The sequence below is a fragment of the Euprymna scolopes genome, chromosome 10 (genome assembly GCF_053919585.1).
Source record: "Euprymna scolopes isolate OS-2025 chromosome 10, ASM5391958v1, whole genome shotgun sequence".
Taxonomy (NCBI): Eukaryota; Metazoa; Mollusca; class Cephalopoda; order Sepiida; family Sepiolidae; genus Euprymna; species Euprymna scolopes.
In genome coordinates this window covers 155,787,836-155,802,936 of record NC_136491.1, presented here as the reverse complement: position 1 = coordinate 155,802,936, position 15,101 = coordinate 155,787,836, and the positions used below count along the sequence as shown (strand labels likewise).

Here is a 15,101-nt window from a genome sequence, read left to right as displayed (position 1 = left end):
GATGAGCCGTTCCATATAAGTTATTAAATTTACCAAATTTTCATTACTAATGATTACTATATTGACCAATTTCTACTCTTTAACCCTTATCCTTGAGTGGCCTCTGGGCCTTGATAATGTGGTGATGCCTTTGTAAAAAAAAAAAAAAAAAAAAAAAATTACTAAAGCAAAGTGTAACAATCACATCACAATTCTTGAAATAGGAAACTGTAATTCCAAGCAAAAATCCAGATTGAGAAGCTTTTTCAAGCAAAGAATTAATCCAATCACGATAAATAGAAAACATATGGTCTATTCGTTTTTTTTTTGTTTTTTTTTACATAGACGTCGCCACTTATCAAGGCCGATAGGCCACTCAAGGATAAGGGTTAAAGAGTGTAGAGTAGTCAAAAGGACAATATAGTAATCGATAGTAATGGAAGTTCGGTAAATTTGTTAACTTAAGTGGAACGGCTCATCAGAAACTTGTTCACGTTGGACTTGAAGACAACCATATTATAGAAAGCTGGAAAGCAGGAAAACGGAAGACAATTCCACAGGCTTGCAGTTCTAAGGAAGAAGCTTTGATCATGGAATCTATGTTTAGGTTTAGGTACAGATAAAGAGTGGGGAAAATTATTATTATACGTTTTGAGACAGAAAGATATTTCTGAAGAATTCAACAAGATTAAGTTTATTTTATAAAGCTATTCTGACATATGATTGGTTTGTTTTCCTCACATATGGTTATAAATAGAATCACCCAAAATCTTTGTGGTCATCAATAATATAAATCTCACCTGTCTGTTCAAATGTATGTATGTATGTATGTATGTATGTATGTATGTATGTATGTATGCATGTCTAAACCTTTCGACAGAGGCGACGGATTTTCACGAGATCGGTATAATTTTATAGCTCGACCCTTTCGGATGACAAATATCGAAAAATTGGCCAAAAATATTCATTCCTTTACTCTCAATTAGGCACTTTTCTACAGGGTGTGTGTTTTTTTTCGGTGATATTTCTGAAAATCATCATCTCTTTTCGATTGTCTAGCCGGTTTTTTTTTTTCTTTACAAGGTGGTCACCACTTACCAAGGCCCGGAAGCCACTCATGGATAAGGGTTATTGTAAGTACAGTACGTTAGTGTGGATATTTTAGAGTGTCTACTTAAGGGGGCGGTTCATCAGGAATTTGTTCACGTTGGACTTGAAGACATCCAAGTTGTAGTCAGGAGAGAAGCAGGCAGACGGAACAGAGTTCCACAGGCGTGCAGTTCTAAGAAAGAAGTTTGTTCATGGAATCTACGTTTTAATTTAATCATAGATAAAGAGTGGGGAAAGTTTTTGACAGTGGATTTAGCTAGATGGGTGTTTTTTTGTAAAAGATTGGCGAGGGGGGACTAGAGATTGGAGTTCAGACGAGCACCTGCCATGGAAATAATGATAAAACAAAGATAGGCTTGCAACGTCTCTTCTAATTTAAACCTACGTCACTGCCGGTTTAGTGATGGGCACAACAGCAAACATATCACGTTTTTTTTACGTTCTTTTCCTCCTTTGCGGTATGGGATTGAGCCTGTCTCTGCCTATTACCACTTTTTTTTTCTTTGCTCAACCCACACCTCCAAACGCCCGGGAAACGCCGGGCACCCAGGCTAGTATCTTATAATGCTAAAAATATTGCAAGAGTGAACCTCTTAGAACTGTGGAGTCAACAGAGAAAAATCCATTTCAGAAATGGCATAGAATCTATTGGTACTGAAGGAAAACCAACAGAAATAGTCTTTTATGGGCTTGAAAACATTTTATTGTTACTTTTTTTGTGAATAGGTAAGGGTCTCTAAGAAAGACAGTATTTAGTGGAAATAAAATATTTGAAAAGAAAAATAAATACAACAAATGAAGAAAAATGGCTATACGTCACTCCGACTGTCATATGTGAACAACATGCGCATAATGTGGAGAGAAATATTCTCCCAGTCTTTATATTAAGGGGAAAAGTTTATTATTATCTGTAAGGTGGTCACCACAACACAAACTGAAACGTGATCAACCGGCAGATGGACAGAATCTCTCAGTGGGATGTAGACATATCTTAGTTTAGCTGCATCAATTCAATTTGTGATGAAAATGTTATTTCATCACAGACTGACAGACGAATCCTCTCATATATATAGAATGATTCGTCTGAAAACATGAAAATAATCATGAATATTTCCAAAAATTAAATGAAACTGATTACATCTGATTTGTGAAAAGAGTTGGGTTTGAGGACTATGGCAATACAGTTGTTGTGATAGCTTGGCTTTGCATTTTGAGGGTGCTGGCAATGGTCCTGTTGTCATAACTTGGATCGGTAGAGAGCATGAGTTGTACAGCGATGCATTTTTGATTTCACTCGTTGAACATTGTGTTATTTTCAGACATGATAGAAGGCTCCTATCGCTTTTGGAATTTGTACACAACTGGCTAACTAGTAGATGGTCTGCAACAAATAAAGAAAACCGGTGTTCATCAAATGGAAATGGAATCATGTTGTCTTTTCTAGGACAACAATTTTATCATTCCACCCTGTAGATGTAAAACCAAATATGATACTAATGAAATAAAATTTGTTGCAATATATTTTTAAAACACATCAGAATTAACAGCGCTAATAGTGAGTTTTAATGCAAAAGAAATAATGACAATATCGAAAGATTCCAATAATGTTCGATTATAAAATATTTACTTACAAACATAATTTTTCGCACCAGGGTGGTAATGTGCTGTTAAGTTCTCAAATTTTCTAGGTATATCTCATCTTCAGGGGGAAGAAAAGAAAATGTGAAATCACTTAGTGGATGAGTGTTTGTGCATCTTATTTTTAATTTTTAAATTGACAAACTTAACTCTAACCCTGTAACATTTTATACGTTTAACAAACAGTTCGCGCATTTCGTTTCCAACAAATGCGTAAGGTGAACATATGCGTTGTCGCCCGTAAGCAATCAAGAAACAATAAACAAAACAAAGTTTTTTTTACATACGTGCCCAATCGTTGGTCTTTCATTCTTTTTCATGTGCAACTCTTTATGATCATTGATCTTCTGTTTAACTCAACATGAATCTACTCATAGGAGCTTGTTGGCGTTCAAAGGTTTTATTTAGAGAATAAGGGTTTTGGGGAGGAGAGACCAATAAACGCTTGTTATTACTTTTGAATTTTATTTTCTGATTGGAGATTGAAAGACGCAAACGGCAGACATCAAGATGACTTTTTTTACAAAGAAGTCACCACTTATCAAGGCCTGGAGGCCACTTAAGGATAAGGGTTAATGAGTGTATGGTAGCCAATGGGACAATATCGTAGTAGTTGTTAGTAGTGGAAATTTGGTAAATTGGATTACTTAAGGAGACAGCTCATCAAGAACTTGTTTACATTGACTTGAAGATGACCATATTGTAGTCAGCAGGAAAGTAGGGAAACGGAACAGAGTTCCACAGGCGTGCAGTTCTAAGAAATAAACTTTGTTTTTGGAATCTATGTTTAGGTTTAGGCACAGATTAAGAGTGGGGGAAATTATTGATAGTGGTTTCAGATAGATGAGTGTTTTTCGTGAAAGCTTGGCAAAATTTCCATAGATTGATTTGGCAAGTTTTCCATGGATTGGAGCCATGCCATGAAAAGAGCAATAGAAACAGGACAAAGACTTGCAACGTCTCTTCTGTGGGAGAGAGGTTGCAGGGAAGAGAAAAGGGCTTCTCCTACTACAAAGTCTATTTTGAACTCTGTCAAGGCAGGATAAGTATTTCTAGCAGCTTCTACCCAGATGTGGCAACAGTATTCCATCTTAGGACATACTGGACTCTTATACGTTCGTTCATGTCGCCTCTCTTGTTTCCCAAGTCCGACTCTCTAGACAGTCTGTTCTCTCCCCCGAACATGTGACGTCATTTCTATTTAATATCATTCAACACTTGCAGTCACCACAATACCGCATTGACTTTATGGATTATCCTACTTAACATATCTCCAACATTATAATTTTATAAATGGGAGCTAAATAGGGGTAGCAATAAGCCCCTCCCTCCTTCAGTATTTTCCAAATGATATTGATAGACACTTACAGTCCCGAGTATTGTGCCGATGGATGCAGTCTGAAGGCTGATGAATTTATAAAGATTTAAAGAGAACGCCGGACTGTGGTCGTTTTCATCAATAATTGTGATTGTTACCATCGATTTCTTGCTCCTTTGCTTTGCTGCTGTCAGACTTTCTTCAGCATAAATCTGTTGGAAGAAACAAAGAAAAATTTTCTGAATTTTTTAGATGAGAATTGATAATTTGTATTGTTTGAATTATTCGGACTATTGACAAGAATAATACTCAGAATGAAAATAATGGTTCGAATAATCCAAATAATGCCAATAGCTTTTGCAAATTTCATGAACAACTAAAAAATTTTTTGTTCTCATTATCATTTGTAACTTGTTGCTTGTATTCAAGTAGATGTTCTAAAAAAAACAAAAACAAAAAAAAAATCAACAAAAACAATAAAATTAACATATAAGAGACATATTTAGGTCTATCCATCTATCTATCTATTATATAAAAGTCACTGTGTGTATGTATGTGTGTGTGGAGGGGTGTTTTCTTCCTCATAGGTTCCGAAACGGCTGAGCCTATTTTTTGCAAATTTCAAATAAAGCTAATTTATATATCTGACAGTGTTCTTGTTACAAGAAAGGTTCCCTTTCATTCTTAGACATGTTTTGTACAGAAATTCATCTGGTAAGTATTGAAAATCGAAAAAATCCAGTCTTAAAAATAGATTTTCTCTCTTATAGATAAAAAAATATTTTTTACAAGAGAATATTTTACGCTATACCGGCTAAGGGAGATAATAAAATCTTAGCAAATCGTTTGTCCTTAAAAAATAGATTTATTGTCATCTGGAGATATAGCTTACTGATAGAGCATTCGACTACAGATTGAATGATTCCTTGTTCAAGCCCGAGTGTACCTCACCATTTTATTTTTATTTTTTCTTATTAATAAGTTCAATTTATGATAAAAGAAGAGGTACCATTTAAAATCGCTGCAAATCATTTCTTTGTTTGCATATTTTAAAAGTAAACATTAATCAGAAGTGATTTTTCCAGGCATTTATCGTCAAACCCAGTTATCAGCTGACGTGATATTGTAAAGAAACACATACAGAATTTGATGAACGACATTATCATTATTATTTTAAAAAACAATTTTTTTTTGCGAATTAGTCCACCGGGCAAATTATTTCTTGTAATATAAAATAATCACTGAACATTTAAATTTCTTTTTTTTTTAAAGGGAGTCATCACTTATCAAGGCTCGAAGGCAACTCGAGGATAAGAGTTAATCAGTTTATGGTGGTCACTGAGACAACAGCATAGTAATTTAGTTGTTGAAATTGGGTAGAACGTGACTATTTAAGGAGACGGCTCAACAAGAACTTGTTTACATTGGACTTTAAGGCTACCATGTTATAGTTAGCAGGAAAGCAGGCCAGCAGAACAGAGTTCCACAGATAAGCAATGCTAAGAAAGAATCTTTGTTCATGGAATTTGTGTTTAGATTTAGGCACAGACAGAGAGTGGGGGAAATTGTTGATAGTGATTTTAGCTGGACGTGCTTTATCTGAAAGTTTGGCAGGAGGGACCATAGATTGAAGCTCAGACGAGCACTTATCATGAAAATAATGATAGAGCAGCTCGCAATGTCTCTTCTGTGAAAAAGAGGTTGTGGGAAGAAAAGAGGATCACCTACTTGGTTTGGAATTCTGTCAAGACAGGATAAAACATTTCGAGCAGCTCCTCCCCAAATGTGAGAACAGTACTCTATTTTAGGACGTATTTGTCTCTTATTTAAATCTAATTATGTTTTTTGTTAAATGTTTTTGGAAATTGAGATGTTCAACATTGTTGAAATTTTTCTTTATCCTGAATCTTCCATGTGTAGCTGAACAATTAATTTTCTTGTCTTTTCTGACAACTCTCTAGTTTTAGACATTGTATAAATAGTGCGACAAAATTGACCAAAATAAATAATACGCCATCAAGAGTTATCTGCATTTACGTAATTCTCTGAACCATCACATGACAAATATTTGGCTAATTACAACTATTTTTCTTTGTGTCGGATAGTTTTTAAACCTTAGATATGACATTTATGTAATTATCTAGTGAATACGTATAAGATTTTTGATACGAGATTTGTATTAAAAGTAACTAGCAACCTCTTCCCCCACTGTACCACACGCTCGAGATTAGAGGAGTGAGAATCAGAGAGAACTTTGTCATTTACGGCCTTTGATGTGTTGCCATAGATGGTCGTGTCATCAGCATAGATGTCAACGAATGATTTAAGTATGTGTTTTGGGAGATCATTGATGTAGATCAGGAGGAGAGTTGGGCCAAGGATGGACCCCTGAGGAACTCCAGCATTAATACTGAGGGCCTCTGATTTCTGCCCATCAACCACTAGCCTATCAGAGAGAAATGATTTAATGATCGAGAAAACATTTCCAGTTATACCGTAGCTGGAAATCTTGTGAAGTAGGCCCTTATGCCATACTTTATCGAAGGCTTTTGATATGTCAAGAGCAATTGCCCTAGAGAGAAAACCTTTGTCAAGAGATTCACTAATCCTATGAGATATAACCGTTAGTACATCTGCTGTAAATCTGGCAGAACGGAAACCATATTGCATGTCACTAAGAAGGTTATTTCTGCTGAGGTGGTTGACTACTTCTCTATTTAATATGGATTCCAGCAACTTACTCATGACACACAGGGGACTTATTGGTCTGTACTGAGAGGAAGACGACTTATCGCCTGAATTCTTAAATACAGGGCATACTGATGAGGTTTTCCAGGGTGCTTACTCCTGACCTGAAATGGAACACTTACATCAAGTCTATTGCCAAGGTCGCTGGAAAAATGGTAGGATTCTTCTACCGCTCCAGAAGATATCTCACTGCTGATGCAATTCTCTATCTATATAAAAACCAAGTACGTCCAAGGATGGAATACTGTTGCCACATCTGGGCAGGAGCTGCTAAAAACAGCCTATCCTGCCTTGACAGAGTACAAAATAGGCTTCGTGGCTTAGTGGGGGATGCCCTTTTCTCTTCCCTGCAACCTCTCTCCCACAGGAGAGATGTTGCGAGCCTGTTTTTGTTTTATCGTTAGTTCCATGGTCAGTGCTCGTCTGAGCTCCAATCCCTGAAATCTCCAAAAATCGCCGATTTTTCACGAAAAACACCCATCTAGCTGAAACCACTGTCAATAATTTTCCTCACTCTTTATCTGTGCCTAAATCAAAACGTAGATTCCATGAACAAAGCTTCTTTCTTAGAAGTGCACGCCTGTGGAACTCTGTTCCGTTTGCCTGTTTCCCACCTGACTACAACCTGGATGTCTTCAAGTCCAAAATAAACAAATTCCTGATGAAGTAAGACACTTTATCAAATCTCAGCACTAACGTACTGTACACGCAATAACCCTTATCCCTGAGTGGCTTCCGGGTCTTGATAAGTGGTGACCACCTTGTAAAAAAAAAAAAAAAATTATCATACAAAATACATTAGAATAGCACTTTGTTATTGTTTTTGTTTTCGTGTAATAAAAATAAGTCAACTTTTTGCTTGTGTATTGGATACTTATTGCATCCACTGTATATATATATATATATATATATATATATATATATATATATATATATATATATCGCACCCACTGTATACATTTTAAAAGTCATACATTTTCATATAATGACAACTTTTATTCATTTCAGAAATTTCTTAATTTTATTTTAATTTCATAAATCTTCAGATAATTTATGCTTTGTATTATTGTATTATTTTAATGTATTTGATTTGTTTTACCTAAAAGTTATGCGAAACCTTGGCATTTTCAGATAGTTTTCTTGATTTATCTCCCCCCTGTTCTGAAGAAGTTCATTAAAAAAAAAAAAAAAATGTCCAAAATAATCAAAATGCACAAATGACATATTATCTGAAAAATCTTACGTGAAATTTAATTTTCCCGTTTTTCGGCTCAATATGTTCTGTCAATGTTATCAAGCCAGTTGTCTTATTTAGAGAAATCCCCTTCTGTGTTCCATCCATCTTGTATTCAAATGGATTCTTTGAAAAAAAAAAATTAAAATTAAAACATGAAAGGCAATACAATTAACGTTTTCTATTAATAGATCAAAAATACCAAATATGTTTGAATAATGAATAGTCATGTTGAGAAAACGAGGTTGTAGCTATAGAAACTTTATTCGGCTTTTTCTGTAGTACAATTACAATGTGGTGCTAGAGTACTATCGTCATCATCATCATCGCTGTTGTTCTTATTATATAGGAATTTTCACACTGGCCATCAGATTTTTCTCTCTCAAGAACTTGTAGCATTCCCTAGAGTCTAGGTGACAACAAATCTTCCCAGATTTCGATAACCTTTGCAAATGAATTTACGTTATCACAACAACTGTTTACCATTGATTTCTCACTGGTAATGACTAGGGCTGTGACAATATTCTCTTTCAAATATGCTCTATATTCTTTTTATATGCCGGGAATATTCTTTAAGAATATGCTCGAGAATATGCTTTTTTTACACGGGAATATTCTTTTTTAAAAAGAATATGCTTTTTTTGCATAGGAATATTCTTTTTTAAAAAGAATATGCTTTCTTTGCATAGGAATATTCTTTTTAAAAAGAATATGCTGCTTTGAGACGGAATATTCTCTTTGGCTACCGTATATTTATTTTTATAAATCGCATATTTTCACTGTACTTCAAGCGAATATATTTATGATACGTACCTTAGATTTACGTTTGCAACAATATTAACCCTTTCGATTCCAATGGGCCGATATATCGGCCATGGGGATTTAAGGTAAAAGAAGACCTACAGATATTTCGGCCTTATTATAGTATTTTAATAGAACGGGTATGGTTGAGTAGTTGGTAATTTTGCAATGTTAGGGTCGAAAGGGTTAATTATTTGTTTTTTTATAAATTCTATTGATGATTTTGTAAAAGCTTCAGTTAATGCCGAAAACGCAAGAAAATATATAGAAAAAACGTTTATTTTTATGCTATAAATACTTCTAACAATTAAACACTATCAAGCTTAAACAAATATTTTATTCATTGCATTTTACAATTAAATGCGTTTTTAAGTTCTCAAAATTGAAACTTCTGCGGTTGTCTGCTAAAACGGTCTTATACTGGGAAAAAACTCGTTCCACGTCGCATGAGACTACTGGGGCATATTTCAAGCTGGCCATTTCTTCGGCACTTAAAACTTTTAAATGATCTATGTCATCCAAATTTCCTTCATTTTCAAAAGCCTTCCCACTAATAAGTGCATCGAGACGTTTTAAAGTAGCAAAACCTTTGTTCTTTGAAATGACATTCTTCAGCTTTTTACGAAATTGGGAGTCATCCATCTCCTCAAGTGTCATTTCAACCTCTCTAATTAATTCAATAGATTTTGAAAGACTCAGCCCTTTAGTCTCCAACTTTGCAATATTTTTTGTTAAAATGGAAAAACTGTTGGCGATAAAGCCGAGATCAAATGGCAGTGATTCCTCATCCAACAGTTTTTTGGACTCCAATATACTTTGGGCCTCTGTTGAATCTAAAGACATTATGACAGGAGTAATTTCGGGCAAATGTTTGGCGTAATAATGCGCTGCATCTAACCACGTACCCCATCTTGTTACAATGGGACTCGGTGGAAGGGGCACTCCTGGGGCTAGTTCCCTGAACTTTTCGATCCGATTGGGTGCTTTTAAAAATATACTTTTTACAGTTGAAATCAGTTTATTTACTTTTTGGTGCGCCTGCCTGACTAATTCCGCAACCCTGTGCAAGCCATGGGCCAAACAAGTAACGTGCACCATTTTCGGGTATAAAACCTGAAGAGCATTCATAGCTTTGGACATATATGCAGCTGCATCAGTGGTTACAAGGAGCACATTATTATAAAGGACTTGCTGCGGCCACAAAAACTGCAACGAATCGTTAAAAAAAAGCAGCAATTGTAGAATGATTAACTTTTGGCAGATATGCAATATTTCCCAAATAGCACTTGCTGCGTTCCTCTTCTACCCCAAGAATACCAAACACAAAGCAAGCAATAAAACGCTGCTCTACATCAGTGGTTTCATCAATCGAGACCCACAGTTTCATTCCAGCAGCTTTTTCTCTGAGTGACTTCACTTTTGCTTCGTACACTTCACTAACGTAATATTTTCTTAGTGTAGTCTCATTTGGAATATTTCTATGTGTGTACCTATGAAGAAAGTCTTTGAACACATTATTGCTCAGTTTATGAAATGGAATATCCGCTGCAATCAGCGCTTTGCATAAGTCAGCGTTGAACAAATTATTCGTACTGGCTCCTAAATCAGTTGCTGCAGTAGGAACTTCGCCTAACGTTGCCGTGTAGGTCTTTTTTGCCAGATGTGCGTTGGTTTTTAAATGCTGCTTTATTAGAGATTTTTTACAACTTTTGATCTGTAAAAATAAAAATCAATTATTTAATGGTAATATATACATTTAAAGGAAGGGTGGAAAAAGTTATTTGAAGCCGATTAACATTTATTAATTAACGTAAAAAGTAGATAAAATAAATTGTAAATTTCAACGTTCAATCAAAGTTTAATACAGCTAGATTTACCGTTATAGAATTTCAAAAACAAAACTACTATAACAACGCCAATCTATTAGTCAACTATATTGCAAATTTTATGTATTAAAGTTTGTTCCTACCTGGATATTGCAGTATTTGCAGGTTAAGCAATTGCCAGTTAACTGGTAATCTTCAAATTCATCGGCATATCTTGCCATCCGTTCAGCAGGAGTGCTAATTATTTTCGGCATTTTTTGTTTAGTTTTTTTAGATCTTGTAAATTCGTCCTGGGTACTAACACGCTTTGAGTATCTACAAGGACGAGATGTCTGTACATATTTATATATATGCCTATAATATCACTTTTTCAACAGACCAAATTTTAGACCCTTTTTTATGTAAATTCACATCTATTAGGGTTATACCACGTTTAATTCATCTAAAAAAAATGAATAAATTAAAAACTCTTATCCAAATATTTTCTTTCAGCATATTTTTGGCAAAACAAAACTTATTCCATAAATATTTTGCATATTCTTTTTTAAAAAGCATATTCTTTTTTTTTTAAGGAATATGCTTTTTATCAAAAGAATATTCTCTAACCCAATATATGTAAAGAATTGTTTTTTATTAAAGAATATTCTTGACATTGCCCTACTCATTAATGTATATATTGTTTATATACTGTGAACAATTGAACACTCTATGGAACTTAAATATTTTATTTATTGCATTTTATAATTAAATTAGTCTTTGAATTATCAAAATTAAAGCTTCTTTGGTTGTCCGATAAAATAGCCTTATAATGAAAAAAAAAAACTCGTTCCAATCGTAGGAGATTACTGGACCATATTTAAATCTGGCTATTTTTTCGATACAAATTGTAGTTACAATCCTTTGGACACTACGGGGCCAATATATCGGCCCTGGAGACCTAGGGCAAAAAGGATACGCGGATATTTCGTTGCTAATATAATCCTCTAATAGAATGGCTCTCATTAGGAACCAAAGGTTATTGTAAATTCACAACTACGAAGGTTTTACCATGCTTAATTTAATTTATATAAAAAAGAAAACTTCGTAAAATTAAGACTCGTATGCAAATATTTATTTCAACATATTTTCGGCACAACTTATTCCATAAATATTTTGCATATTCTTTTTTTTAAGAGAATAGGCTTTTTGTTAAAGGAATATTCTTTAAAAAAAAGAATATGCTTTTTGTTACAAGAATATTCTCTAACGAAATATATGCAAAGAATATTCTTTTGTAAAAGAATATGCTTACAGCCCTAGTAATGACCATTGATCTTTACTGCAATTTGGATGACAACAAGCCTTTCCAAGATCCCAGTCCACTTCGCACTCATCCAGTGGAAGTCTGGTTAATGCTTTCTCTTCTTGATCTTTCCATCCTCCTTGATCCTTCACGATTATTTGGTGTGGTGCCATTTAATGCTGACATTACTTTTTATTTTTGAAGTGGAGGATTAAACAGTTTCAGTTTTCTTGATTCAATGTGGTGTTCTATCTTTTGATTTTACTTCTCTTTTAGTTTCGATATAGCTGGTTCCAGTTTGTCACTCACTTTTTTTTTTTTTTTTTTTTTTTGCATTTTCACCCCAAACAAGGCACAGTGCCACTTTGATGTAGGGGGCTACTATCTTGAACATAATTTGTCTGAGCAGCAAGATGTCTGTTTACATTACACTAGCACTTCTGCATGTCAGTACAGTTTGGAAAGCATGAACCCGGAAGGCAATTCCAAAGTCTAGCAGTCCTAGGGAAGAAACTATTAGAGTAGAAGGCTTTCTTACATCTAGGGATTTCTACTGTGTAGGGGTGGGATTTTGCTGCTTGTTGGGTTTGTCAGGAGTATTATCGAGGGGGTACAAGGGCTTGTAGTTCGTTGGAGCACATACATTTGAAGTAATCGTAAAACAGGCAGAAGGATGCAACATTTCGTCGATGGGACAGAGGTTGAAGGCTAGCTGATAGTGCGAGACCTATTAGGTTGGCGACTCTCTTTTGAACCCTAAGAGGGAGAGAGACTAATAGCAGATGCACCAGCCCAAATGTGACAACAATATTCCATACATGGGTGAGTGGTGGCCTTGTAAAGGTACAGGCTGCTTTCAGGCATAAGTAACTTTCTAGCATGGTAGAGACAGCTCACCTTCTTTGCAGCAGCCTTGGCAATGCATGTAACGTATCTGTTCTAACTCATACCCCCCCCCCGTGAATGTTAAGCCGAGGAGTTTGAACGTATGTGTATTAGTTTCTGCATTCAAGGATTTTCCTAAATATTTCAGTCGTTTTCATTATTTTTCTTCATTGTATTTTCTCACCCATCCTTCTGATTCCAATTTCTCCCATTCTTTTTTCAAAGTTTTTGCGATTATTCCTAGTACTGCTACGATTATTAGCGTTATGTTAACTTCATCTTGATCATAAAGGATTTTTATGTATCTGTTTTCAGTATTTACTTCAAGAGTGCTCAATACGTAAGTAGATCTAGGTAGTAAGTAATGAAATATATACAGAATGTTTTGTTTTATAACACTTGTATTATTTTTTTAATTTTTGAGATGAGGATTGATTATTCATATTATTTGAAATCTTTGGATTACTGTTCTCAGCTCTGTTAGAATTTGAAAGCTCAAATAATTAATGAAGTTAAGTTTAGTAAGGTCAACAATGAACAGAATGCAATCCTAGTTCTGAAGAGATTATCATAAAATCTAAAGAGTTTATAAATCCAAAGGAATTGTACGCCGTAAGGTCCAAAAAGTATCATCAATCTAATCAAATGTAATGCGATTTGGTAGGTTCTAATTTTAAGATAAATATTTATCTTTATAATTTTATTTGTTTGTATATGCTCTGTTTTATATCTTAACACCCATCGAGCTTCTGATATAAAATAGAATTGGTATGCATAAAGAATAGAAAATATTTGCAAAAACGTACATTTTCGCACGCACGCACACACACACACGCACACACGCGCACACACACACGCACACACACACACACACACACACACACACACACACGCACACACACACATACACACACACACACACACACACACACACACACACACACACCAAATGAGGGCATGCATAATTATTAAATATGCCATGCCTTCTGTCAATTCAATTCCCAGCTCTGGTCAAAATCAAAGTCAATGAAAGTACATCCTTTAAACTCCTCGGCCTAATGTTTACAGGGAACATGAACTGGAATAGATACAGGGAACATGAACTGGAATTGAGAGCATTGCTAAGGCTGCTGCAAAGAAGGTGGGCTCTCTCTACCGTGCTAGAAAGCTACTTACGCCTAAAAGTATCCTGTACCTCTAAAAAGCCACCATTCACCCATGTATGGAGTATTGTTGTCACATTTGGGCTGGTGCATCTGCTACTAGTCCCTCACTCCTGGACAAGGTTCAAAAGAGAGTCGCCAACCTGATAGATCCTGAACTGTCATCTAAGCTTCAGCCTCTGTCCCATCGACAAAATGCTGCATCCCTCTGCCTGTTCTACAAGTACTTTAATGGTGAATTCTCTGACGAAGTACAAGCACTTGTACCCCCTCGACGTGAATACCCCCAACAAACCCGAGAAGTAGCTAAATCCCAACCCCTTCACAGTAGAGATCCTTAGGTGTAAGAAAGCCTTCTACTCAGGGGCGGACTGGAGCTTTAAAATGGTCTGAGCATTATCTACAGAGCGGCCCATCTCACTAAAATAGGCCTAAAGTAGCAACTCGTCTGACAGGTCATAGGATATATTCTATATATGACAACTTTGCGGATATAATGGACTTTTCATGTGCTATTTCTTACGCTTAGAAATATAATTTGGAAAGCTCTCAGTGGAAGTAATAATAATTAGTAACAAATAGTGATATTTACAACTAGAAATAAAGTCGTACTAGAACTGTCTGCAAGGACCCGTGGCACCGTGGTAAGAATACTTGAAAAAATTAATTGTAAAAGTGAAGGCTACATTCTCAGTGTGGGCAATGAAAAATACAGTTGCAAATTATTTAGAATTTCTATCCAGTCATGGATGACGGAACATGAGCATGCTAACCCGTGAACTAAATAAAGGGTTCCATTCAACATTCTATCCAGATTCCCGATTTCAACAGAAACATTACAGAGTTCAACAAGATGCACCTGAAGAAGGCCGGAAGTTATATCGACCGAAACGTTATCAAAATGACACTCAAGATGAGAATAGTAGTCTGAAGAATCCAAATAATATGAATAACCAATCCTCATCTCAAAAATTCAGAAATGTAGTAAAAACATATGTATGCCTTTAGTGTTTAGTTTTTCAACGTTATTTCCATGGCAGGTGCTCATCTGAACTCGTCTGAACTCCAATCTCTGGTCCCCCCCTCACCAATCTTTCACGAAAAACACCCGTCTAGC

At 35.3% G+C, this 15,101-nt stretch overlaps 1 protein-coding gene across 1 annotated transcript in view; it reads right to left on the bottom strand.

Annotated features, from left to right (window-relative positions):
* LOC145286323 (protocadherin Fat 4-like) overlaps positions 1-15,101 on the bottom strand; it is a 342,844-nt gene that overhangs the window by 241,653 nt on the left and 86,090 nt on the right. The window contains exons 12-13 of the mRNA XM_080135245.1: positions 8,037-8,153; positions 4,096-4,257 (exon numbers count right to left, since the gene is read on the bottom strand). Coding sequence (XP_079991371.1) covers positions 4,096-4,257; positions 8,037-8,153 — 279 coding nt within the window. The remainder of the gene's footprint in view (positions 1-4,095; positions 4,258-8,036; positions 8,154-15,101) is intronic.